General features: G+C 45.7%; 1 protein-coding gene across 10 annotated transcripts in view; it reads right to left on the reverse strand.

Moving 5' to 3' along the window:
- The window catches only part of PCNX1 (pecanex 1), a 307205-nt gene extending 292499 nt beyond the window's left edge, over nt 1–14706 (reverse strand). For 7 of the 10 annotated variants that reach the window (XM_073609815.1, XM_073609817.1, XM_073609816.1 and 4 more), the window contains exon 1: nt 14338–14706. In XM_073609815.1, the coding sequence (XP_073465916.1) occupies nt 14338–14490 (153 nt within the window). In that variant the 5' untranslated portion in view covers nt 14491–14706. The remainder of the gene's footprint in view (nt 1–14337) is intronic. The other 3 variants (XM_073609821.1, XM_073609820.1, XM_073609818.1) reach the window with 1 other exon arrangement.
- Nucleotides 14707–27912: the final 13206 nt, after the last annotated feature.

Raw genomic sequence — 27912 nt, forward strand, 5'->3', positions numbered from 1 at the left:
GTTTAAGATAAAAGTGGTCCCTGCGGCAGATTTGCCGCGAGATCACTTTTATCAGCGGCGATGGCGGGAGAGGGCCCCATCCCACCCTGGTGCGCTCCACTGCTTACCGGAGCCGTCGGCAGCAGCAGAGGCGATCGGATGTTCACCCTTGCTGGGCATGGAGACGAGTGAGGGGAAGATGGCCCCCCACCCGTCTTCATAACAATGCAGGGAGGAAGCAACGTCAAAAATGTCACTTCCGCCCACAGCTCTTAAAGGGACATTTTTTTTTTTTTATTGCATTTTAGTCTAAATATGAGACCTGAGGGCCATTCCACGAGCGGGAGCAATTTTGAAGCGTGACATGTTGGGTATCAATTTACTCAGCGTAACATTATCTTTAGCAATATAAAAAAATTGGGCTACACTGTTGTCTTATTTTTTAATTTAAAAAAAGGTGTATTTTTTCCAAAAAAATGCGTTTGTAAGACCGCTGCGCTAATACGGTGTGACAAAGTATTGCAACGACCGCCATTTTATTCTCTAGGGTGTTAGAAAGAAAATGTATAATGTTTGAGGGTTCTAAGTAATTTTCTAGCAAAAAAAAAAAAAAAAACTGTTTTTAACTTGTAAACAACAAATCTCAGAAAGAGGCTCGGTCCTTAAGTGGTTAATGGAATTTTAATGCACAAAAACAATACCCAATTGTTTGGGAAAATATAAAAGATGTTACACTGAGTAAACAGGTACGTAACATGTCATACTTTAAAACTGCACATGCTCGTGGAATAGTGGCAAACTACGTTACTTACACATCTCCATAGGCGACGCTTTAAAAGCCTTTACAGGTTACCAGTTTAGATTTACACAGGAGATCTGGTGCTAGAATTATTGCTCTCGCTATAATGTTTGAAGCTTTACCTCATGTGCGGTGCGCACACAGGTTTACATATGTGTGCACAACATAGGTATGCGTTTGTCTTTGCGTGTGAGCACGGGGGGGGGGGGGGAGGAGGAAGGGGCACTTTTATTTAAAAAAAATAATATTTTTTTTACACTGTCTCTTTCCATTTTTTTTCTACTTTTATTGCCATCACAAGGGATGAACTTGTTGATAGCATGGGCAGTGATAGGTTCTCTTTTCTGATATATCTGGGGGATATTACACATCAGAGCTCTCCTCTCCCCTTTAAAAGCATCTGATCAAAGTGAGATCAGTTTGACCAGATGCTTTTAGAAGCCAGCAACGGCTTGTTTACATCTGAGCAAAACCAAAAGTGACCAAATTTCTCATCACTTCCGGTTTCTTAAGACCATAGGGATGATCAGGGAAGTTCAGGTCCTCGGTCATCTCTATAGTAAGGCTTCAGTCCTGGAATCCCCAGTGAGACGGAGCCCAAAAAGGCGGTGGGGGGCGCTTTTACATTTTTTTTTTTTTTTTTTTGCCAGCAATGCTAAATAGAGGATACCAGGGTCATGACTGCAGCTGTAGCCCTGGTCCCACTATAAGACCCTTTTACACTGAGGCACTTCTAAACTGCCCATAAAACGAGCGCTTTTGCAGCACTTTTCAGGCATTTGCGGTGCACTTTTTAAAAGGACATATGACTCAAAAACTTCTCCAAAAACCATTTTGAGGAGCTTTTGAAACGCTTTTCAGCTGCTTCCCATTCATTTCAACAGAGAGAAGCTTTGAGATGCTTTTTTTTAGCTCTCCAAACCTGCTCCAAAGATGCTGCATGCCAGATTTTTTTTCACAGCACTGTCAGCGCACCACCCCAGCGTGAAAGCATTCATTGATTCTAATGGGAAGCATTTTTCGTGAGCTTTTCAGGTGCTTTTTTTTTTTTCACGCCAAACCGCTTGCAAACTCCTCAGTGTGAAAGGGGTCTAAGCACTTCAACCCAAGAATGTACATGTCCTATTGGAAGATGGTGGTTAACCTGTTCCCACCAAGCCTATGGCAAGATGACGTCGGCGGGAACCTCTCATCAATCTGAGTGGACATCATATGACATCAAAAGAAGATAAATAAACTAAAACACCTTCCATACTGTCACCAGTCAGTGTGTGTATATATTATATATACACACACACTTAAATTTCCAAAAACTTATGACAAAAAGTGACTTAAACTCGCCGTGCTTCTTACTAAATACCTTTGACTATCTACTTTCCAAAAAGGGGTGACTTGGGGGATATCTGTATTGTCCTAACATTTTAGGGCCACAAGAAACGAGATAGGCCGTCAGGATTGATCAATTTTCAGATAGATATATACCATAGTTTGTGGACTCAAACTTTCCTACAGACTAAATAAACTGATTTGGGTTTTTTTCACCAAAGAAATGTAGCAGAATACATTTTGGCCTAAATTCATGAAGAAAGATTAGCAACATTTTATAACAAAAATTGTAGGGGTTTTTTTCTTCAAAATGTTCAGTCTTTTTTAATTTGGTAAAAAATAAAAAACCCAGTAGTGATTAAAAAAAGCTATTTGTGTGAACAAAATGATAAAATATTCATATGTTGTCAGTGTTGCACGACAGTGCTAAAAGCTGAAAACTGGCCCAGGCGGGAAGGGGGTAAAAGCGCCTGGTATTGAAGTGGTTAAAGTAAAGCAAAAACTATTTTTGTTTTGGATAGAGTGAAACAGGGCAGAACATGGTGCAGGAAAGGTGAATTCCATGAGTGTTTCCCATACCGTGTGTGAACACGTTGCTCTTGCAGGACGCGCACGTTGTTAACTGTTAATGGCACCCCAAACAGTTTGCGAACGCAACGCAGCACAATCTGAAAAAGTAGGCCTTGCAGTACTTTATCCGTATTTTGAACATTTAGCCATCCATTGAAAAATAAAATGACTGTTATAAAAATAATGTACAGGACCACACTGGAACACGTGTGCACCCGTGTAAATTGGCCCTTATTGCCACCAATATATGTAGTAGTGTGGCTGCAGCAGGGGGGGGGGGTTTACACAGACTGCAGCCACCAGGAGGCTGTGTAAATCTGACAAGATGACTGTCGGCTGTCACATGGAAGCGATTCAGTTAATGCACACTTCTACACATACCCCGTATGCCAGCAACCCCCAATAGTGTGCGCCCCCCTGCCATGTTTCCCAGGCTCCATGGGACTGGAATGGAGGGTGCCGCCAGGTAGAAGGGAGGGAGATGAAGCAACATCCATTTGCTGACAACCCTTTCCAGCTAATGACCCACAAGTGACGTGTAAACCATCAATTTTGGGTTCTGGTGTCACTTTTCCCAGCTAACAAGCATATATCCCTGTGCTTACAATGCAAAGGAGGACTTTCTTTTCCCAGAGTTCGTCATGTTCAGACATCTTACTATGCAGTACTGCCTATCCTATCTAAAGTAAGACGTCGGCCAAAAATCGAAATCATCCTGGGATTAGTACATAGCAATTAAGACATGTTCATATTATGCCCATGTTTGAATTAGTGGCTGTAACTTTGCATTTACCTGTTGATCCTGCCAGTTTACAGCTCTGCTACCAGACTTACAGTTTAAAGCTTGTCAACACTATCTTGCCACACTTGAATTCTAGATTGCCTCAGTGTTGTTGGCCCACTGCAGCTTCTTAAAGTCTTGTACTGACAAGGCACATTATAAGTTCTGTCTGACTTTCAAGCATTCTCATTCAGGAAGAAGCTCTTATAGTGCCAAGTTTGGCCCTTCCACTACAGCTCCTTCCCACACCGAAGCATCACTGTGGCTTTTAGAAGCAATTATATCAGTGCTCATGAAGTAAATGCCCACAGCCCCCAAAATAAGAGACATAGATCTGAGGTTTTGCAGTCACATGACCACAAATAAAGATGAAAAAGGGTACACATTTATTTTAGAGTCTGCCATAGTAATGTCAGCAGTACTATTGGGTGGTTTGTTGGGTTTAGCCTCTCCAACTACTTTATTAAAACTTCGAAACTTAAGGCAGGCACAAAGTGCTTCTACCAGCATACCTCGAGCACTAGACCCCTGAAACCCCAATAAGTCCTGGAATGTTACAAGTTTTCCTGTGTTAATACTACAAATGCTGTGCCAGTCTACGACATCTATTGCTAATCTCCTCTCCTGGAACAAATTGTGCCTAGTAACACTCCATAAGAAAAGTCCACTATTTCTAAGATACTTTGTGTGACTTTTCAACCAGTTTTAGCACCTAAAGAAAAGCTGACCATGACAGAATTTGAGCGCAATCAGTTCAAAGGAGAAGTCCAGCCAAAGCTCGTTTGGCTGGGCTTCTCCTATCGATCACAGCAGTGCCACCCATTTTGCACTCCTGTGACCCGTTTTAAGCAGAGAGCGGGCTGAAGTCTGCTCTCTGCTGACGTCACAGAAATCAGATGCAGAATTGGACTGATACCTCATCCACCTAGGTAAGTATGAGTCTGGAAAAATAAACACATATTTCTCTTTTCAGCCCCAGGTTTAAAGTTATTGTAAATGTTATATTTTATTTATACTTATAATGAAACATGCACTAAACTACATCATGACTGGATACAGGTTTTGTTGTTTTGTTTTTTGCATGGATGAAAAGATACAATATATCCTTTCCGCTTCACAGAGGAGAAAAAAAAATGCTGGGGCATGTATTTACAGTAGTCATCACCTGTGGTTGGCTAATCACAATGATCACATGATCAGGAGCCAGCTCTCTCAGCTTCTGACAGTTAGAAAAAGACTCGGAGCTGTCCGTAAGGCCAGTTTCACACTTGCTTCACCTCGTATAAGAGCAGACAAAGCATTTGCAGAACTTTCAGCAAGCTTTGATGAAGATTTTAAGGTACCATTTATCTCCAGTTTGTAAATGTTGAAAGCAGATCATAATGGGAGTAATAACTGCCACTTTAAGCAAGTTGCTAGAACTTGTCAGAACGTCTTGAAGCATGTTGAAAAAAAGGGGAAGCCTTCTTAGCAGCTTGCCTTAAAGTGGAATTCCACCCACTTTTACAACTCTTCAGCATCCCTCACTAAACTGTGCACTGGATATATTTTTTTTTTCTCAGCACCTACTGTATATCTGCTGTATTCTTTTTTCACTTCCTCCTCCCTGGCCGTGGCCCATCGCATCATTTCCTGTTTGCAATGCCTTCTGGGAAGGGGCGGCAACTTCCTCTGACACTGCCATTGCTATGGAAACCTGACCTGAAACCTATTACACTGCTTGTGCTGCACTGAGCATGTGCGAGATCTGCAAGAATGAGATCCAGGAAGAAATACAGTCTGGCTTCAGATGCCCACACTTAAGATGGCCATGCAAGTTTATAAAATAACAAACTACTGCTATAAACTAACGAAACAGACCTTAGTTTACAGACTAACTTTACTAGAATACATAAAGCTTGTTTACTATAGGGGTATTTTTATTTAAAAAGTATCATTTCGGCTGGAACACCACTTTAAGTGGCAATCAACACTCTCATTAGAATCTGTGTACAACATTTACAAACTGGAGCTGAATGGTACTGTAAGGCCCCTTTCACACGAACGGACCGTTCAGGTCCACCTGTCAGTGGACCTGAACGGGCGCTCCATGTAAGGCTATGGAGCGACAGATGTCAGCGGTGACATGTCCGCTGACATCCGACCCAGTCCAATCCGCCAAAATCAGACGGGTGGCCCTACGTTCACATCCGTCCCTATCGGATCGGGTGAGATCTGATGAAAACGGACATGCTGTCCGTTTTCGTCCAATCTCTCCATAGCAACCAGCGGCGCTCGACAAGCCCCTCCCCGCTCAGTGAGCAGAGAGGGACCTGTCAACCGCCGCCTCAGCGGAGATCAACAAGAGATCTCCCGCTGAGCCGGCGGACAGAGGCAGACTCTGTGGCAGCAGATCCGCCTTATGGGATTGAGGGCTTATAGCTTTAGCAAAGCTTGCTGAAAGTTCTGCAAATGCTTTGCTAAAGCTTGCTCTTCGAAACTGTTCTTATACAAACTGAAGCACAAAAGACAGCTCTGTCTGAAAAAAATTATAACAATTTACAGTGTTGCCTGAGTAATTGTCATTCAGCCCTGTGTCACACTATAAATCGCACAGGAATGCGCAGCTTTCAGCGTGGTCACTCTTTGAATGACAATTGCGCAGTCATGCAACACTCTACCCAAATTAAATTATCATCATTTTTTCCCCCACAAATAGAGCTTTATTTTGGTGGTATTTAACCACTTGCCCACTAGAAAAACTTAAGCCCCCCTCCTGCCCAGACAAATTTTCAGTGCTCTCACACTTTGAATGACAATTACTGCCATGCAACGATGTACCCAAATACATTTTTTGTCCTTTTTTCATACAAATAGAGCTTTCTTTTTTAAAGTGCCTGAAAAAAGCCTCAGCTGCAAACCCAGTTTGAAAGCCCGAGTGCTTTCATACTAGGGCACTGTGCTGGCAAGAGGTCACAAAAAGTCCTGCAAGCAGCTTCTTTGCAGCACTATAGGAGCGGTGAATACACCGCTCCTATAGCGCCCCTGCCCATTAAAATCAATCGGCAGCGCTGCCGTACTGCCGGCTAACCGCCCCTGCAGCAGCATTTTGCGGGCGGTTTTAAGCCTTTTTCAGCCGCTAACGGGGGTTAAAACTGCCCGCTAGCGGCCGAATAGCGCCACTTTATCACCGGCGCCCGGGCGCTTTCAGTGTGAAAGGGCTTTTAGGGGTCTACAAGCTATGGTGCAAATCATAAAAAAAATATAAACTGATCCCTGATGTACTGGCGGCCTATCTCATTTCTTGAGACACTAACAAGCCAGGAAAGTACAAATGCCCCACAAATGACCCTTTTTGGAAAGTAGAAATGCCAAGGTATTTAATAAGAGGCATGGTGAGTTTTTGGAAGTTGCCATTTTTTCCCACAATTCCTTGCAAAATTAAGATTTTTCTTCCACAAAATTGTCATTGTAATATATTTTTTCCCTCACATGTTATATGCATACTTGCAACTACACCCAAAAACACATTCTGCTACTCCCGAGTATGGCAATACCACGTGTGAGACTTTTACACAGCCTGGCCACATACAGAGGACCAACATTGAAGTAGCACCTTCAGGCATTCTAGGAGCATAACTTACATCTCATTTCTCAACCACCTATTACACTTTTGAAGGTCCTGAAGCACCAGGACAATGGAAACACCCACAAAATGACCCCCATTTTGGGAAAACTAACACCCCATTGTATAATCTATGAGGCATAATGGGTCTATTGAACAGTTCAGTTTTTTCCCCAGACGTTTTTGGAAAATGTGGAGATATTTCCAACACTTTGCAAGTAAATAGTAAAAATTACACCTCAAAATACACTGATGGGCACTGATGAAGCAGCACAGATGTGTGCTAATAAGCCTGCACTGATGAAGCGGCACAGATGTGCACTGACCCTGATGGGCACTGCATAAGTAAAATCACTCACGCTGCAGCACAGAATCTCTCCCTCCTAACCCGCAGCCTGTGTGTGAGGAGGGAGAGCTGTCAATGAGAGATGATCTCATATGTTTACATTCGAGATCATTCTCATTGGACACACTGATCACGTGGTAAATGGCCGCTGTGATTAGTACAAGGGGCACGGTCATCACAAATTTTCCCCGATGCACGTTCGCGGGGGGACGCACAGGGAGCATGCAAAGGAGAGGACATCATGACAGCGTCCCAGCAATTAAGGCCTGTGCTGTAGCTGTCATTCGGCTATATCTCGGCTGCGAGGTGGTTAATCACTACTGGGTTTTTTTTGTTTTGTTTTTTAGCAAAAAATAAAACCAAAAATTTTGAAAAACACAAAACGGTTTTGTAGTTTTGTTATAAAATTTTGCAAACAGGTAATCTTTCTCTTTCATTGATGTACATTGATGAGGTGGCACTGGCAGTCGGCGGTGGCTCTCACGGTTCGGGACTACTGTCCCGTTGACCGATGCCGGCGATTGGCTTTTTTTTCTGCCGACGCTGTCAGCGTCAGCAGAGAAAAAGCCAATTACCAATATTTTGTTTACATCACATGATCAGCTGTCATTGATTCCTAAACCTTGTGGACAGCCTTTCCAGAAGAGTTGAAGCGGTTATCGCTGCAAAGGGTGGGCCAACTCAATATTAAACCCTACAGACTGGGATGCCAAGTTCATGCGTCCCAATACTTTTGGATATATATATATATATATATATATATATATATATATATATATATATATATATATATATATACATATACATATACATATACACACACACATATATATATATATATATATATATATATATATTTTGATTAGGTTATGACATGTTACATAGTTAATCAGGCTGGGGAAAAAAAAAAAAAAAAAAAACACACACGCAAATCGAGAACCTCCACATACACCAATACCCACAGTTGATCCACAGGAAGGTGAAAAAAAAAAAACCCTTCCTGAACCCCCAAGGGACAATCAGATATATTCCCTGGATCAACTTTACCTATAAACGTTAGTATCCTGTTATATTACATACATTTAGAAAAGATTCCAGGCCTGTTTTTTAAACAAAAAATCTACTGAGCTGCCCAGAACCAGCACGAGGGAGTCCATTACACATTTTTCACAGCTCTTACTGTAAAGAAGCCTTTCAGTGTTTGGCGGTTAAATCACTTTTCTTCCATACGCAGAGTGCCCCTTGTCCTCTGTAATGTGTAAAAGTGTAATGCCAACAAACAAACTTTGTTGTAGATTCCTAACTTTGGATATTCTGAAGAAATGCCTGTGTGCTTGTCTCTGCCTCTGTTCTGAGTGGGTCTATTGGGAGTGGTTTCATAATTAACTGTCAGGTGTGGCAGCAGCAGGGCACTAATGTGGAAATCTGTTGGGCCTGCATGCCTTTGGACGGAATCCTATTGAGCGTATCTCTCCAAAAATGAGATTTTTATTGCAGGGGACGCCTGAAATCTGACTTGAATCTTAGTGCAGACTTCTGGGAAAAGTTGTGAGCCAATCACAGAAGCAGGAAATTATGCTTCTGGGGAGTGGTCAGTACACACACACACTGTGTACCAAACAACTCCAGGTAGCCATATTGCAATGTATTCTCAGAAAGTTACAGAGCTGTAGACTGAAAAGGAAAGGTAATATTTAATAACATTCAATTACAATATGATTAGTGTTGCAATTATACGCGCTATATTATTTTTTTCTTTATTTGCTATTTTTTCCCCCCCACGAAAGTGGAGTTACCCTTTAACTGCTTGCCGACCGTTCGCCGCAGTTATACTGCGGCAGAATGGCACAGGCAGGCAAATTGCCGTCATGGTACGTTGGTACCATAGACGGCCACTAAGGGGCACACGCACCCCCTGCTCACCCACGGAGTCGATGCGAGTGCCCAGCGGACTCAATCACCGCCGGGCTCCCGCGATCGCTCGGGGCACACGTAGAACCGGGAGCTGTGTGTGTAAACTCTCTGAGGGGAGAGCTGACAGATCCTCTGTTCATACAGAGTATGAACAGGCGATCTGTTAGTTTCCCTGCACATTCCCCATCCCCCTTCAGTTAGAACACAAACTAGGACACAAATTAACCCCTTCACTGTCAGTGACATTTTTACAGTAATCAACGCATTTTTAATCGCACTGATCGCTGTATTAATGCCAATGGTCCCAAAAATGTGTCAAAACTGTCCGTGTCCGCCATAATGTTGCAGTCTCAATAAAAATCTCTGATCGCCACCATTACTAGTAAAAAAAAAAATATTAATAAAAATGCCATAAAACTATATCCTATTTTGTAGACGTTATAACTTTTGCGCAAACAAATCAATATACGCTTATTGCGATTTTAGTACCAAAAATATGTAGAAGAATACGTATCGGCCTAAACTGAGGAAAAAAATGTTTATATATATTTTTTGGGGATATTATAGCAAAAAGTAAAAAATAATGCTTTTTTTTTCAAAATTGTCGCTCTTTTTTTGTTTATACCGCAAAAAATAAAAACCGCAGAGGTGATCAAATACCACCAAAAGAAGGCTCTATTTGTGGGGAAAAAAAAGAGGACGTCAATTTTGTTTGGGAGCCACATCGCACGACGGCGAAATTGTAAGTTAAAGCGACGCAGTGCCGAATCGCAAAAAGTGCTCTGGTCTTTGGCCAGCCAAATGGTCCAGGGCTGAAGCGGTTAAAGTGAATAACTCACCACCAAGTTCACTATATTATAATACAGGGTTTATATAGCACCAACATTTTGTGCAGCGCTTTACAATAAAAAGAGACAGTACAGTTATAATACAATAAAATACAAGAGAACCACTTATGCATCGATGTGTTGATCATATCCCCCTTAAAGCGGTTGTATACCCGCACATGTAAAAAAAATTAAAAAATAAAAATCAAACACCCTGTAAAGCAAAGGCATAATAAGCTAATCTGCACCGCATACTAGCTCATTATGAAATACTTAACTTAGAACGAGGGTCCCTGTATTGCAGCCCGGTCCACACTGAGGGAGCTGATATTCTGCCCTCTGTGTTTCTTCAGGGTTTGCGGCTCCGGCGCTGTGAGTGGCCGGAGCCGCAGTGAAGTCACTCCTGCTCATGCGCACAGGAGTCTTCTTCCCGGCAAGGTCCGGCAGCGTCTGCTGGGCAGTCGCAGCGCACGCACCGCTGACCGTACAGGTTTAGGAGATATAAGGCTTACCCGTATGTAAAATTAATTATAGGCTTACCTGTAGGTAAAAATAAGGGTATACAACCGCTTTAATCTCCTCGTCTCAGTAGGATAAATACAGTTTAGCCAGTCTTTGCTCATAGCAAACAAAGACTGAAAATGTTGAAAAATTAACTGCTAAAGATTTGAGAAGAATCAAACGTGACGCTACCAGGAACGCATTATCCTCCAGTGCGTAATTTTCCAGAACCGCAACCTACCTGGAGTGCGCAGAAGTACAAGGCGTTCAGTGCTCAGAGACTTGGCCAAGGTAGGGAAGGCTGAAACCCGACCACCACTGAACAAGACACATATGTTGAAACATCAAGGTTGGGCCCAGAAATAACTGAAGACAGATTTTTCAAAGGTTTTATGGACTGATGAGATGAGATTTACTCTTGATGGACTAGATGTATGGGCCTGTGGCTGGAGCAGTAATGGGCACAGAGCTCTACTTCCACTCAGGCGCCAGCAAGGTGGAGGTGGGGTACTGGAATGGGTTGGTATTTTTAACCACTTCAATACCGTGCCTATTCTGGTACTCCTCTCCTACATGTAAAAATCATAATTTTTTTGCTAAAAAATTACTCAGAACCCCCAAACATTATATATATTTTTTTAGCACACACTCTAGGGAATAAAACGGCGGTCATGGCAATTTTTTATCTCGCACGGTTATTGCGCAACAATTTTTCAAACGTGTTTTTTTTTTTTTTTGGGAAAAAAAAACAGTTTCATGATTTTAAAAATAACAAAACAGTAAAGTTAGCCCATTTTTTTGTATAATGTGAAAAATGATGTTACGCCGAGTAAATAGATACCGAACATGTCACACTTTAAAACTGTGCACACTCATGAAATAACGCCAAACTTCAGTACTTAAAAATCTCCATAGGCAACGCTTTAAAATTTTTTACAGGTTACATGTTTAGAGTTACAGTGGAGGTCTAGATCTAGAATTGTTGCTTGCGCTCTAACGTACGCGGCGATGCCTCACATGTGTAGTTTGAACGGCGTTTACATATGTGGGCGGGAATAACGTGTGCGTTCGCTTCTGAGCGCGAGCTACCGGGGACAGGGGCGTTTTAAATTATTTTTTTATATTTTACTTTTTTTTTTTTTTTTTTTTTTTTATCACTTTTATTCCTATTACAGTTAATAGGTAAACATCCCTTGTAATAGGAATCATTCGTGACAGGTCCTCTTTATGGAGAGATGCGGGGTCAATAAGACCCCCGCATCTCTCCTCTAGGCTGGAAAGCATGAGATCAGGAAAAAAAATAAAAAATCATGCTCTCATGCTTACCAGCCGCGATCATGGCTTTGTTTACATCCGCGGCCCGGACGTGACGTCACAACGTCCTGCCCGAGCCTCCGACGGTCAGAGATGACCGGTGACCACCTGGTCACCGGAAATCTCTAAACTCGTTATCCCACGGCGGCCGTTTCTTTCTCCGGGTCCCCGATGGCATGGGAGAGCACGGAGAAGCACCGGATGGCGGCGGGAGGTGGTGATGTCACCTGTAAGAAAGATCAAGCAGCGGAACTGCCTCTATGATCGTTCTTATGGTGCACAGAATCACCGGCTGAAAACAAGGATATCTGAATGATGCCTGTAGCTGCAGGCATCATTCAGATATTCCCACTGAAAGTCCAGGATGTCATATGACGTCCTTGGGCGGGAAATGGTTAAAAATTAGCTAGTTGGACCTTTTTGGTTTGAAGATGGACTCAAAATCAATTCCCAAATCTACTGCCAGTATTTAGAAAACACGTTCTTCAAGTAGTGGTACAGGAAAAAGTCTGCATCTTTCAAAAAGACCCTGATATTTGTGCAGGAAAATGCTCCTTCGCATGCATTGAACTACTCCAGTGCATGGCTAGCCAGTAAAGGCTTTAAAGATGAAAGAATAATAACATGGCCCCCTTCCTCGTCTGACCTAAACCCTATTGAGAACTTGTGGGCCCTTCCTAAACTGGATATTAACATTGAAGCAAAACAGTACACCTTTCTGAACAGTGTCTGGGAAGCTGTGGTGGTTGCTGCTGCACAAAAAGTTGATTGTCAACAGATCAAGAAACTGACAGACTTCCATGAATGGAAGGCTTCCTATATTGTTTACGGATTTTTGTTTATTTCTTTTAAAAGTCAGAAACGTTTATTTGTAAATTTTGAGGTGTTTGTTTATCATTCTCACTTTAAGAGATGAAAACAAGTGAGATGGGAACATTTTCATTTAGTTGCCCAATAATTCTGCACACATAGATATTCTCCTAAGAAAGCTAAAACCTCACTTTTAGGCCCCTTTCACACGGGGCGGATCCGCTCGCTCAGCGGGAGATGGCTCTGTTGATCTCCACTGAGCAGGCGGATGACAGGTCACTCAATGAGCGGGGAGGGACCTGTCAGAGCCCCGCTACGTTCTAGAATGAGATCAGACGAAAATGGACAGCTTGTCCGTTGTCATCAGATCCCATCTGATCCGCCAGACGAATGGCGAACGTATCGCCATACGTCTGTCTTGAGCAGATCGGATGGAAGGCGGGTGTCAGGGGACACATCTCTGCTGACATCCGCCTGCCCATAGGAGTCAGTGGGTGGCCCGCTCGGATCCGCCTGAAAACAGACAGGTGAATCAGAGCGGGCTTATCGTGTGAACGAGGCCTACTATGTATATGTGTGTCTGTATGTGAGGACTACGTTGTGACCTGTGTGTGTATAGTGGTATGCATGTATATTTAAAGCGGAATTTCACTGTCACAATCAACATTTTTATTATTCATGCTACTAGCATTAGTAAATAGATAGGATATACTTTCCTATCTGCTGGTTGAAAAAAAAAAAAAAAGAGTTTTACATTTCTTCAGTTACTTCCATGCCTAGGCTAATGAGGTCATACATTCCAGGAGTCTTCAGGAGGGGGGGAGGGGATTTCTCAGCTAAGCACACTCCCCTGCATGCTTGAACTAAGGGCAGATGGATTCCAGGAAGTAAATTATACATCATTTGCCTTTACTCAAGATGACCACAGTTAGAAATGTTGGGGGGGGGGGGTAAAGTGATTTCTCACCAAATAAAGCACAGAGACATGGATGTGGGAGTTTAATAGAGTTTTTGGTTTGTGGTGCTCAGATACCGTGAAAATCCACTTTAAATATATGATAATTATGTTAAAAATGTGTGTGTAAACATAGAAATATGTGTATATCTAAGTGTGTAGGTGTGTGTGTGTATATATATATATATATATATATATATATATATATATATATATATATACACACATATACATATACATACACACATATATACACACACACACGTGCCTGCCTGTAAGTGATGTGATGATGTTGTTATGACGTGCGTGTATATAGATGTGCCTCATGTATATGAATTATGTTATGAATCTATAATATATATAGTTATGCCACATCCAAGACAAAGCTATGGTGTAGTGTAGGCCAAGCCTGACCCCCTCCCCCCTCCTTGGATCTCCAGCCTGAGGTATGCCCCCCCCCCCCCCCCCCCCGCACACACCCCATAGCCTGTCAGTCTCCTGCCCCCTGGCAGTGCCCCCCCTTAGCAGACAGGCACCCAGTGTGGAGATGGCAGAGCACAGAAGGTAAGGCCTATAGAGCAGACAAGATGGAGGAAGCTGTGTACACTCACCATGTAGAGGGTGAAGGGGAAGCAGAGCAGGAAGAGCCATATGTAGAGGTGCAGGGTGTTGACAAAGGTGCTCTGGTGGGGGTCGTAGTACCAGCCCCCGGTGATGGAAGCCCACACTCCCTGCCGGAGGATTTGCAGCGTCTGAGAGCCCATGGTCCTCCGTGTCACCCCTCCGGGCCGCTTTCACCTTCCCGTCCGAAGAAGAATAGGGACACGGCGTTGATAGACGAGCCCGGGCGGCCTCACAGCGGCCATTTTATCCCCTCTCACTCCCGGGGGAAGCTCGGGTCCTCCAGCGACGAGCGGCCCGAGCACTCAGCGCTCGGTCTCTCCTCAGCACGACCATAGAGCTCGGGCTAGATCGTCTCAAGCACCCAGCAGAGGTCTTTCAGGAGATATCAGCGCCACCTAGTGTAAGAGGCCGGAAAGTAATATGCCCTAGCTTCCTGAATGAAGCTCTGTTGAAATATTAGTTCACCCATCGCACTTCTACTGAAAAGGAAGCGACTACATCATTCATTCATTCTTTTTTTAATGAAGTCTTTTTTTTTTTTTACTAAAGTAAATAAACGTTTGTTTACATTTTACAAATAGTGATACAAACAACAGTACAAAGGAGCATTTACACTTGCTTCGACTGAAAGCACCTGCTGCTTCAGCATGCTTTTTTATGTGTTTTTGATGCTTCGGTGAGGCTTTTTTGGAGCTTGAATGAAGCTTAGCAATTACCCTGTGTGTATGTTCATTTTTGATTTGTTTTAAAGGGGCGCAGTAGTACCCCCACTCAGCAGATCCCCGGATCATTGGTACCCTCATTCAGCAGATCCCCAGCTCATTGGTACCCGCATTCAGAAGATCCCCGGCTCATTGGTACCCGCATTCAGCAGATCCCCAGCTCATTGGTACCCTCATTCAGCAGATCCCCGGCTCATTGGTACCCGCATTCAGAAGATCCCTAGCTCATTGGTACCCACATTCAGAAGATCCCCGGCTTATTGGTACCCTCATTCAGAAGATCCCTGGCTCATTGGTACCCTCATTCAGAAGATCCCCGGCTCATTGGTACCCTCATTCAGCAGATCCCCGGCTCATTGGTACCCACATTCAGCAGATCCCCGGCTCATTGGTACCCTCATTCAGCAGATCCCCGGCTCATTGGTACCCGCATTCAGAAGATCCCTAGCTCATTGGTACCCACATTCAGAAGATCCCCGGCTTATTGGTACCCTCATTCAGAAGATCCCTGGCTCATTGGTACCCTCATTCAGAAGATCCCCGGCTCATTGGTACCCTCATTCAGCAGATCCCCGGCTCATTGGTACCCACATTCAGCAGATCCCCGGCTCATTGGTACCCACATTCAGAAGATCCCCGGCTTATTGGTACCCTCATTCAGAAGATCCCCGGCTCATTGGTACCCTCATTCAGAAGATCCCCGGCTCATTGGTACCCTCATTCAGCAGATCCCCGGCTCATTGGTACCCACATTCAGCAGATCCCCGGCTCATTGGTACCCTCATTCAGCAGATCCCCGGCTCATTGGTACCCACATTCAGCAGATCCCGGCTCATTGGTACCCACATTCAGAAGATCCCCGGCTCATGGGTACCTGCATTCAGAAGATCCCCAGCTCATTGGTACCTGCGTTCAGAAGATCCGCGGCTCATTGGTATCCTCATTCAGCAGATCCCCGGCTCATTGGTACCCACATTCAGCAGATCCCCGGCTCATTGGTACCCACATTCAGCAGATCCCGGCTCATTGGTACCCACATTCAGAAGATCCCCGGCTCATGGGTACCTGCATTCAGAAGATCCCCAGCTCATTGGTACCTGCGTATAGAAGATCCGCGGCTCATTGGTATCCTCATTCAGCAGATCCCCGGCTCATTGGTACCCTCATTCAGCAGATCCCCGGCTCATTGGTACCCACATTCAGCAGATCCCCGGCTCATTGGTACCCACATTCAGCAGATCCCGGCTCATTGGTACCCACATTCAGAAGATCCCCGGCTCATGGGTACCTGCATTCAGAAGATCCCCAGCTCATTGGTACCTGCGTTCAGAAGATCCGCGGCTCATTGGTATCCTCATTCAGCAGATCCCCGGCTCATTGGTACCCACATTCAGCAGATCCCCGGCTCATTGGTACCCACATTCAGCAGATCCCGGCTCATTGGTACCCACATTCAGAAGATCCCCGGCTCATGGGTACCTGCATTCAGAAGATCCCCAGCTCATTGGTACCTGCGTTCAGAAGATCCGCGGCTCATTGGTATCCTCATTCAGCAGATCCCCGGCTCATTGGTACCCTCATTCAGCAGATCCCCGGCTCATTGGTACCCTCATTCAGAAGATCCCCGGCTCATTGGTACCCTCATTCAGAAGATCCCCGGCTCATTGGTACCCTCATTCAGCAGATCCCCGGCTCATTGGTAACCTCATTCAGCAGATCCCCGGCTCATTGGTACCCTCATTCAGAAGATCCCCAGCTTATTGGTACCCTCATTCAGAACATCCCCGGCTCATTGGTACCCTCATTCAGAAGATCCCCGGCTCATTGGTACCTGCATTCAGAAGATCCCCGGCTCATTGGTACCCTCATTCAGCAGATCCCCGGCTCATTGGTACCCTCATTCAGCAGATCCCCGGCTCATTGGTACCCTCATTCAGAAGATCCCCGGCTCATTGGTACCCTCATTCAGCAGATCCCCGGCTCATTGGTACCCTCATTCAGCAGATCCCCGGCTCATTGGTACCCTCATTCAGAAGATCCCCAGCTTATTGGTACCCTCATTCAGAACATCCCCGGCTCATTGGTACCCTCATTCAGAAGATCCCCGGCTCATTGGTACCCTCATTCAGCAGATCCCCTGCTCATTGGTACCCACATTCAGCAGATCCCCGGCTCATTGGTACCCTCATTCAGCAGATCCCCAGCTCATTGGTACCCGCATTCAGCAGATCCCCAGCTCATTGGTACCCGCATTCAGAAGATCCCTAGCTCATTGGTACCCGCATTCAGAAGATCCCCAGCTCATTGGTACCCTCATTCAGCAGATCCCCGGCTCATTGGTACCCTCATTCAGCAGATCCCCGGCTCATTCGTACCCTCATTCAGCAGATCCCCAGCTCATTGGTACCCTCATTCAGCAGATCCCCGGCTCATTGGTACCCTCATTCAGCAGATCCCCAGCTCATTGGTACCCGCATTCAGAAGATCCCTAGCTCATTGGTACCCGCATTCAGAAGATCCCCAGCTCATTGGTGCCTGCATTCATAAGATCCCCGGCTCATTGGTACCCTCACTCAGCAGATCCCCGGCTCATTGGTACCCTCATTCAGCAGATCCCGGCTCATTGGTACCCTCATTCAGAAGATCCCCGGCTCATTGGTACCCTCATTCAGAAGATCCCCGGCTCATTGGTACCCTCATTCAGCAGATCCCGGCTCATTGGTACCCTCATTCAGCAGATCCCCGGCTCATTGGTACCCTCATTTAGAAGATCCCCAGCTTATTGGTACCCTCATTCAGAAGATCCCAGGCTCATTGGTACCCTCATTCAGAAGATCCCCAGCTCATTGGTACCCTCATTCAGCAGATCCCCGGCTCATTGGTACCCACATTCAGCAGATCCCCGACTCATTGGTACCCACATTCAGCAGATCCCCGGCTCATTGGTACCCACATTCAGAAGATCCCCGGCTCATGGGTACCTGCATTCAGAAGATCCCCAGCTCATTGGTACCCTCATTAAGAAGATCCCCAGCTCATTGGTACCCTCATTCAGAAGATCCCCAGCTCATTGGTACCTGCATTCAGAAGATCCCCGGCTTATTGGTACCCTCATTCAGCAGATCCCCGGCTCATTGGTACCCTCATTCAGCAGATCCCCGGCTCATTGGTACCCTCATTCAGAAGATCCCCGGCTCATTGGTACCCTCATTCAGAAGATCCCCGGCTCATTGGTACCCTCATTCAGAAGATCCCCAGCTCATTGGCACCCTCATTCAGCAGATCCCCGGCTCATTGGTACCCTCATTCAGCAGATCCCCGGCTCATTGGTACCCACATTCAGCAGATCCCCGGCTCATTGGTACCCACATTCAGAAGATCCCCGGCTCATGGGTACCCTCATTCAGTAGATCCCCGGCTCATTGGTACCCGCATTCAGAAGATCCCCGGCTCATTGGTACCCGCATTCAGAAGATCCCCAGGTCATTGGTACCCACATTCAGCAGATCCCCGGCTCATTGGTACCCTCATTCAGCAGATCCCCGGCTCACTGGTACCCTCATTCAGCAGATCCCAAGCTCATTGGTACCCTCATTCAGCAGATCCCCGGTTCATTGGTACCCTCATTCAGCAGATACCCGGCTATTGGTACCCTCATTCAGCAGATCCCCGGCTCATTGGTACCCTCATTCAGCAGATCCCCGGCTCCTTGGTACTCTCATTCAGCAGATCCCAAGCTCATTGGTAACCGCATTCAGAAGATCCCCAGCTCATTGGTACCATCATTCAGCAGATCCCCAGCTCATTGGTACCCACATTCAGAAGATCCCTAGCTCATTGATACCCGCATTCAGAAGATCCCCAGCTCATTGGTACCCGCATTCACCAGATCCCCGGCTCATTGGTACCCACATTCAGAAGATCCCCAGCTCATTGGTACCCTAATTCAGAAGATCCCCAGCTCATTGGTACCTGCATTCAGAAGATCCCCAGCTCATTGGTACCCTCATTCAGAAGATCCCCAGCTCATTGGTACCCTCATTCAGAAGATCCCCGGCTCATTGGTACCCTCATTCAGAAGATCCCCGGCTCATTGGTACCCTCATTCAGCAGATCCCCGACTCATGGGTACCCTCATTCAGCAGATCCCCGACTCATTGGTATCCTCATTCAGCAGATCCCTGGCTCATTGGTACCTGCATTCAGAAGATCCCCGGCTCATTGGTACCCGCATTCAGAAGATCCCCAGCTCATTGGTACCCACATTCAGCAGATCCCAAGCTCATTGGTACCCTCATTCAGCAGATCCCCGGTTCATTGGTACCCTCATTCAGCAGATCCCCGGCTCATTGGTACCCTCATTCAGAAGATCCCCAGCTCATTGGTACCCTCATTCAGCAGATCCACGGCTCCTTGGTACCCTCATTCAGCAGATCCCAAGCTCATTGGTACCCGCATTCAGAAGATCCCCAGCTCATTGGTACCCGCATTCAGAAGATCCCTAGCTCATTGGTACCCGCATTCAGAAGATCCCCGGCTCATTGGTACCCACATTCAGAAGATCAACGGCTCATTGGTACCCACATTCAGCAGATCCCCAGCTCATTGGTACCCTCATTCAGAAGATCCCCAGCTCATTGGTACCCTCATTCAGAAGATCCCCGGCTCATTGATACCCTCATTCAGCAGATCCCCGGCTCATTGCTACCCGCATTCAGCAGATCCCCGGCTCATTGGTACCCTCATTCAGAAGATCACTGGCTCATTGGTACCCGCATTCAGAAGATCCCCGGCTCATTGGTACCCTCATTCAGCAGATCCCCGGCTCATTGGTACCCTCATTCAGAAGATCCCCAGCTCATTGGTACCCTCATTCAGAAGATCCCCAGCTCATTGGTACCCTCATTCAGCAGATCCCCAGCTCATTGGTACCCTCATTCAGCAGATCCCCAGCTCATTGGTACCCGCATTCAGAAGATCCCCAGCTCATTGGTACCCGCATTCATAAGATCCCCAGCTCATTGGTACCCTCATTCGGCAGATCCCCAGCTCATTGGTACCCGCATTCACCAGATCTCCGGCTCATTGGTACCCGCATTCAGAAGATCCCCAGCTCATTTGTACCCACATTCAGAGGATCCCCAGCTCATTGGTACCCTCATTCAGAAGATCCCCAGCTCATTGGTACCTGCATTCAGAAGATCCCCAGCTCATTGGTACCCTCATTCAGAAGATCCCCGGCTCATTGGTACCCTCATTCAGAAGATCCCCGGCTCATTGGTACCCTCATTCAGCAGATCCCCGGCTCATTGGTACCCTCATTCAGCAGATCCCCGGCTCATTGGTACCCCCATTCAGAAGATCCCCAGCTTATTGGTACCCTCATTCAGAAGATCCCCGTCTCATTGGCACCCTCATTCAGAAGATCCCCAGCTCATTGGTACCCTCATTCAGCAGATCCCCGGCTCATTGGTACCCACATTCAGCAGATCCCCGGCTCCTTGGTACCCGCATTCAGAAGATCCCCAGCTCATTGGTACCCGCATTCAGAAGATCCCCGGCTCATTGGTACCCACATTCAGAAGATCCCCGGCTCATTGGTACCCACATTCAGCAGATCCCCGGCTCATTGGTACCCTCATTCAGAAGATCCCCGGCTCATTGGTACCCTCATTCAGAAGATCCCCGGCTCATTGGTACCCTCATTCAGCAGATCCCCGGCTCATTGATACCCGCATTCAGCAGATCCCCGGCTCATTGGTACCCTCATTCAGAAGATCACGGGCTCATTGGTACCCGCATTCAGAAGATCCCCGGCTCTTTGGGACCCTTATTCAGCAGATCCCCGGCTCATTGGTACCCTCATTCAGAAGATCCCCAGGTCATTGGTACCCTCATTCAGAAGATCCCCAGCTCATTGGTACCCTCATTCAGCAGATCCCCAGCTCATTGGTACCCGCATTCAGCAGATCCCCAGCTCATTGGTACCCGCATTCATAAGATCCCCAGCTCATTGGTACCCGCATTCAGAAGATCCCCAGCTCATTGGTACCCTCATTCAGAAGATCCCCAGCTCATTGGTACCCTCATTCAGAAGATCCCCAGCTCATTGGTACCCTCATTCAGCAGATCCCCAGCTCCTTGGTACCCTCATTCAGCAGATCCCCGGCTTATTGGTACCCTCATTCAGCAGATCCCAAGCTCATTGGTACCCTCATTCAGCAGATCCCCAGCTCATTGGTGCCCGCATTCAGAAGATCCCCAGCTCATTGGTACCTACATTCAGAAGATCCCCAGCTCATTGGTACCCTCATTCAGCAGATCCCCGGCTCATTGGTACCCTCATTCAGCACATCCCCAGCTCATTGGTACCCTCATTCAGCAGATCCCCAGCTCATTGGTACCCACATTCAGAAGATCCCCAGCTCATTGGTACCCTCATTCAGCAGATCCCCGGCTCATTGGTACCCTCATTCAGCACATCCCCAGCTCATTGGTACCCTCATTCAGCAGATCCCCAGCTCATTGGTACCCAAATTCAGCAGATCCCTGGCTTATTAGTATCCTCGTTCAGCAGATTCCCTACTCAGTAGTACTCCCAGCTCTGCTGATGCCAACTCAGGAGTGGTGATCCCCCACTTAGTAGTAACCCCAACTCTGCTGATCCTCTAGTTTGCTGATCCTCCTCTCTCTCTGTTCCCACACTGTGCACCATGTGTGACATTGCAAGTTTCTCCCGCTCTACTAATCCTCTGCCGCTCAGTCATCTCTCTATGGTCCCTACTCAACTTCCGCTATAACGTTCTCATGTTACACACCACATGTGCAGTCTGCTAGTTGCTCCACTCTGGTTCGGACCTTCCTGCTGCTCCACGCTGCACACCAGATGTGATATCTGCACCAGACAATTTCAGAATGTATACACATGTAGCACCCTCTACCAATAGGTAGGTGCTAGTATGGGATTTTTACTAGGGAGACTGTCAGCACAGGTAAATTTAGGCAGGCCTATTCTTTGAACTAGGCATGTCTGTTTTGATCTGGGGGCTGGGAGTGGTTAGAATAGCAGTGCCTGTGACCACCTGTGCTTTAGTTCTGAGGCACCTCCCCTGGTTCCTGGGAGAATGTTCTGCAAGAGGGGCAGGGCCTAGAACTGGAGTGGCAGGCAGCTCAAGTGGGAGCCCAGACCAATCCCCAACTGGTATTGGCAGGGTAACATGCCACTGGGAGGAGTTGTCGGCCAGGTGAAGTGGAGAATGGAGTACTAGACAGCAGCGGGAGGGCACACCCATCTGGGGGGCGCGAGGTGCACCGATCACAGGAGGAGGCCCGGGGAGAACTGTGAGGGAACATCACTTTTACACAGTTATTAGTGGTGTCTTCATCATTGCACGGTCATTGATGAGGAACTCCTGGAGCAGAGGGGCAGGTGAAGCTGTTGGAAAGTATGGTCCGGTTAAGTTCTCCATCAAGGACTCGGGGCAGAGAAAGGTCGGTGAGTGTATCACAGTGGAGGGCTGGATGTGCCAGGAAGTCTGTGAGGGAACTTCACTTTTACATGGTCATTAGTGAAGTCCTCATCATTACACGGTCATTGATGAGAAGTCCTGGATCAGAGGAGAGAGACTGTGGGGATAGTGTCAAATCGATCTGGCCTGAGGGCACAGGATTTGCAAGCTGGGCTAGCTGGGAACAGTAGTCCACCATTCTGAACATGCTTTTAAACTACTAGGCCTCTGGGGAGAGGTACTGCAGGCCTCTGGCCTAGTAGCAGCGAGCAGCCAGAGTCAGCAGGGGAAACTATTCAGAGCGGGTTCTTTTGCTTACAGAAGAAGATGTGACAGTAAATTAATGTGCTTCAGTATAAGTTTGTGCAGGAGGAGAGGATTTCTGGAAACTTCACCCTTACACGGTCATGGGTGAAGTCCTTATTCTTTACATGGTAAATAATGAGGAAGTTCTGGAAGTAATAGTCTGCAGGAGCTACGCAGAGGAGGAGCAATAGTCTGCAGGGTGATGCTGGAAAAGAGACTGTAGCTGTTAAACATGCGCATCATTTCTTCAGGCTCAAACTATGTGTAAAATCTATACAATCTTTAAATATGATGGCAAAGTGATCTGTTCTATGGGCATCCCATATACCCCTTTCCCCAACCAAGTTGTACCTCCCAATAAACACAAACAAAGCAAATGACTGTTCATTGTCTCTGCAAGATACATATGGGAGTCTGGCAGCGGGGTGATATGGTGGAGGTTTGTTACTAGTGGCAACCACACCGCTACACACATTAACCCAAAGTGACTGCTGATGACGTCTCACTGGTTCTGTTATTGGTTTCCCAGTGCGTCCTGGGATATCTTATACCTGCAAAACATCCAAAACAAAGCAAAGCTAAATAAAAGCCTTTCAAAAGCTGCAGGTGCTCTAATCAAGCTTTGTCATAAACTTTTATGGAGGCTTTGGAGATGCTTTGAAGCACCAAGAAAGAGACATAGGGTATTATTTTTTAAAGCATACGCAACGTGTAAACAGGACAGTAAGCTTACCATTTTATTTAGTGGCGCGCTTTGATTGGCATTCAGAGTTCTTTAAAAAAGCGTGTCCAAAGCCACATTTTGAAACAGTGTGAATTCATGGCTGTGCACCCACACCCACATAGCTGTACAATTGGGAGCAGTGGTTGTTTCTGTGCAGCCACTGCGTCCCAATTGAAATTAATGGGGCTGCCTGCAGGGGGATGCACACAATACCTAAGCATCCTTTCTGGACAAACACAGCCCTCGCATGGAAATACACTATAGTACACCCTTGTACTATTCAGAGTTCTTTAAAAAAGAGAGTCCAAAGCCACATTTTGAAACAAGTGTAAGCAAGCCCAAAGAGTTCAAATGGAGTTGTTGTAGTAATGTCTGTAACATACATAAAGAAATATAAAAAAAAAAAAACAGTAAAGAGCTAACAAAGCCATCTCGATGACCTTATAATCATTTGCAGAATGGGATTTTACAGAGGGGAAGGGGGGGTATGAAGTAGGGGAGCCATAAACTTTACAGCTGTTTGTTAAAGCCGAACTTAACCCATCCATTTAATGACTTCCCAAAACAGTTACATTCAAGGAATGCTGTGAATGATAATTGTTACAGTTGCTTGAGCTCTCAAATGAACTGTCAGGCCATCAAATGGCTGGTATCATAGCTGATCACATGTGTAGCACCATAGCAACTGCAGATCAAACAGAGGCTAAGATGGCAGCTTGCTTTACTGTAAAGGATAAGAGGCTTACGTTCCACCTTACTGCGGATAGGGTAGTGACCTCACATCTTAAGCACAACCTCTGAGGAGTTGCTGACAAACTGAAAATGGTCATAAGCCTCATTTTTACATATGTGGAAAGAGTGGCCCAGGGATATTGCGGACAAAGAGAGATAGTAGAACAGGGTACACCAAAAGGAAGTATTGTAGTATAAAAAAATCTATTTTATTGGTACAAAAATTGAACACAGTAATATATGTATACAAAAGCACCTAAAAACAATACTGGAATATGTGCCAAGTAGTAAAAACAGCTGCTGATTTTTGGAAAACACCACAGTTCCAGGCTAAGCATTGAATCAATGCGGTGTGTAGACCAAGATTCCCAGTATGTTTCGGAAAGCGGGAGAGGGGGGAGGGTTTTTTATTTGGTACGTATATATTTCCTTCTTCAGGGTTATATATGAGCATGCTTAATTTCTATTAAGAAGAAAAGGAAGAGTATATCAATATTATAGTATGTTAAAAAACATTTAGCATTTTCAACATTTGCACTGGCTGATTTGGCATAACAGCAATATAGCATATATGATAGATATAATAAATATGCTCTGTACTCACAACTTTGCATTCCTTTTGCAAACACTACAAGTCAGTCAGGTAGACGAAACGTCAGGTCACAAACTCTGCTGTACTGCATTTTGATATCATGTTAAATGGATATAACTCTAAGTTTTGGGAGGGTCAGTCCCACCAAGCTACAATGTAGACAAGATTGGTTGGAAGCAGATCAGGTAGCCGCCTCGGACCAGTGCACCACTGGTAGACATTTCCTCTTACTGCCTGTTGTGTCTACAGGACAGCAAACAAAGGGAAATTTCCCCTATGGTGGGAACAATTGACATTGGTTTTAGCTCTTCCCTACTCTGTTTAAAATGAAAATTACAGAAAATTGTATACTTACCTTTCAGTCATTTTCCTGTATCGGTGCATACACACAGCAGGATGTTCTAAGGTGTACCAAGGCTATTCAGTAGAGGTGGTTGTGTCCAAAATGCATAAAAGACAGTTTAAAGAAAATAAATACATAATTAACGAATTAACCAAATACCAATAGCAGTTATTGTAGCTTTACCAGACTGCTACTGTGTGTAGTACAGTAATAAAATGTAGTGCTTAACCCTGAAGAAGCACTGATGGATGGTTTCTCTGATTCTGGATGACAGCAACCCTTCCAGCAAGGGTTTAAAGTGGTTGTAAGCTCTTCTGTGCAACTTGTACCTATAGGTAAGCCTATAATAAGGCTTACCTATAGGTACTGTAAATATCTCCTAAACATGCGCTGCTTAGGAGATATTTACCTTGTAGTGTGCTAATGATGTCATTGGCGCATGCACTGTGAAGAAACGGCCCTCCGTGCTATTTCTTCACCAGCAAGTGCCGTGACTGATGGCTCCCACATGTATGCGCAGGACTCACGTCACACGACTCCGGCCAGTCACAGAGCGGCCCCGGAAGGAAGGAGCTTCATTTGCAGGTAAGTGCCATATGATGGGCTATGCTTTTACTTTGCAGGGGGAAAAAAAGAGGAAGTAAAACCCATCAGGGTTTACTTCCTATTTAAGAGAATCCCAATGTACAGGGCGTAAGTTCCTATACTATATCCCAAGATAATGTTGCACTGTCTTGGGGTAGGGAGGTTGTGACCAGGGTCCTCTCACCATTGTGCAGTTTGTCATTCAATTTTCTATCCCTCTCTGTGGTCCAGAACCAATGACACTAGCAGTGACTCAGGACCTGGTAATGGTAAACTATCAGGAAACCAGTGACATCTCTTTCCTCCAGCTCACTGGATATTTCTAGTGGCTATGGCAGCCACGCAAATGTATCAACCCAATCTCCCACTGACATCATGATGAACACTTACAACAGACAGCGTCTCCAACATAGCAGCCCTCTCCACTCATCACTTCTCACTTCTCATGTGAGACTTCCCTGAGCCCGGGCTTCTCTTTCATTTTCCTCCTTCCTCTGCACCCTGTCCTCCAGGGACATGTAGTTTTATCCAGTACTTGGCTTGTTAGAGGTTGTCTCCTGAGGAGTACAACACCCATAGTTCCTGACAGCTACCAGCAGTCTCTCCCCCACTCCATGGGTGGGGTTTGTCCCTCTGCCTTGTAGCCATTCACTATTCCCTTGCCATCCTGGGTGATGGGCAGGGTTCTCCTCCAGCTCCCTGCCTCTCTCCTCATCTCCCCCCACAATCACTCTCCTGCTAACTGGAAGCCAAGCAGAGGGAAAGAAGCTGAGAGTGGGCTGCAGCATTTCCAGTAACAGCTCCTTCCAAGCAGCGGCTGCAGCAGTCCCAGTACAGACCGGACGGCTGTTCCTCTGCCAGCACTGAGGACTGGGGTTACAAAAAGTCAAGGTGAGCCCAACTTAGGATAAGCTCATTATACTCTATAGAGAAAGGGGGTGATGGGTATCATTACTTTCTTTGGACTATCAGAAAAGTTTCTAGTTACAGTTCTGTCCTTTGCTCACATTATATTATATTTGTGCATGACTGGGTAGGTTTATGAATCATATCCATTTAGTGAAGTGCCCTCCTTGATTATTTATTTTGAATTACATATGTATGTGTTTATGTAACTGTAAACTTTGTCTTGCTTTAATTTTAGGTGCAGCGCATTCAAAACAAATGTAAATATAGCAATGTTCCACATCCCCTTATATACTTCCCAACTTTAGAACTTGAGAATGAGGGACAATTTAGGGAGGGTGACCTGCAGCGAAGAGCATGTGTGGTTAAAGTACAGTAGTCAGGAGGGGACAACCTTCCTCGGTGCCAGGGGCATTGCTTGGATTGTAAAAAACTGAGGCACCTTTTGATGTGGAAATGTGAGGCCTATGATTTTTACCTTCAATGATAATCAGCGTTAATAAATGGGCATACAATATGGCTTAAACGGTGTGTCAGAAAACTGCCTGGACATTCTGAGAACAGCTGACATCATAAAACAGCTCTGGTATGTTATCTAGAGTTAGTATCTAGGAAGCTCTTTTCATAGTGTCCACTATACTACCTGGTTCATAGATGTACTGTAACTAAGTCAGACATCTCAAGTCTCCAGAGGTGCGGGAGACTCCCACATTTCGTGTGTGGCTCCCGGACACCTGCAAGTTCCCTGCAATATCCCGGGTGTCAGCCCAGGACTGTGGACAAGAAGTCCTGCGGGAATGAACGCATCAGTTCTTTGTACAGATAAATTAAATCACCATCTGCTAGTCCTCTCTCCTATCACTTCTCAGCCTACACATCCCGCTATAAGAACTGACAGCACTCTACACATTTGTGAACAGGTCCACCTCGTCCTCGCCCCAGCCCTGAAACCTACCAGGTATTGGCTCAGCCAGTGTCAGAAACCATGAATCAGACTGAGACAGAAGTACAATTAAATCACACTTGTTTATTAATAAAAATAAAAAGGTAAATAGAGTGCTTAGTCAAAGCATAGCCAGAGTTCAGTAACCGGTCAGGTAATCAGCCAGGCCAGAAGTCAGGGATCCAAGTGGAACAGCAAGCA

Source organism: Aquarana catesbeiana, linkage group LG13, assembly GCF_042186555.1.
Source record: "Aquarana catesbeiana isolate 2022-GZ linkage group LG13, ASM4218655v1, whole genome shotgun sequence".
Classification (NCBI taxonomy): Eukaryota; Metazoa; Chordata; class Amphibia; order Anura; family Ranidae; genus Aquarana; species Aquarana catesbeiana.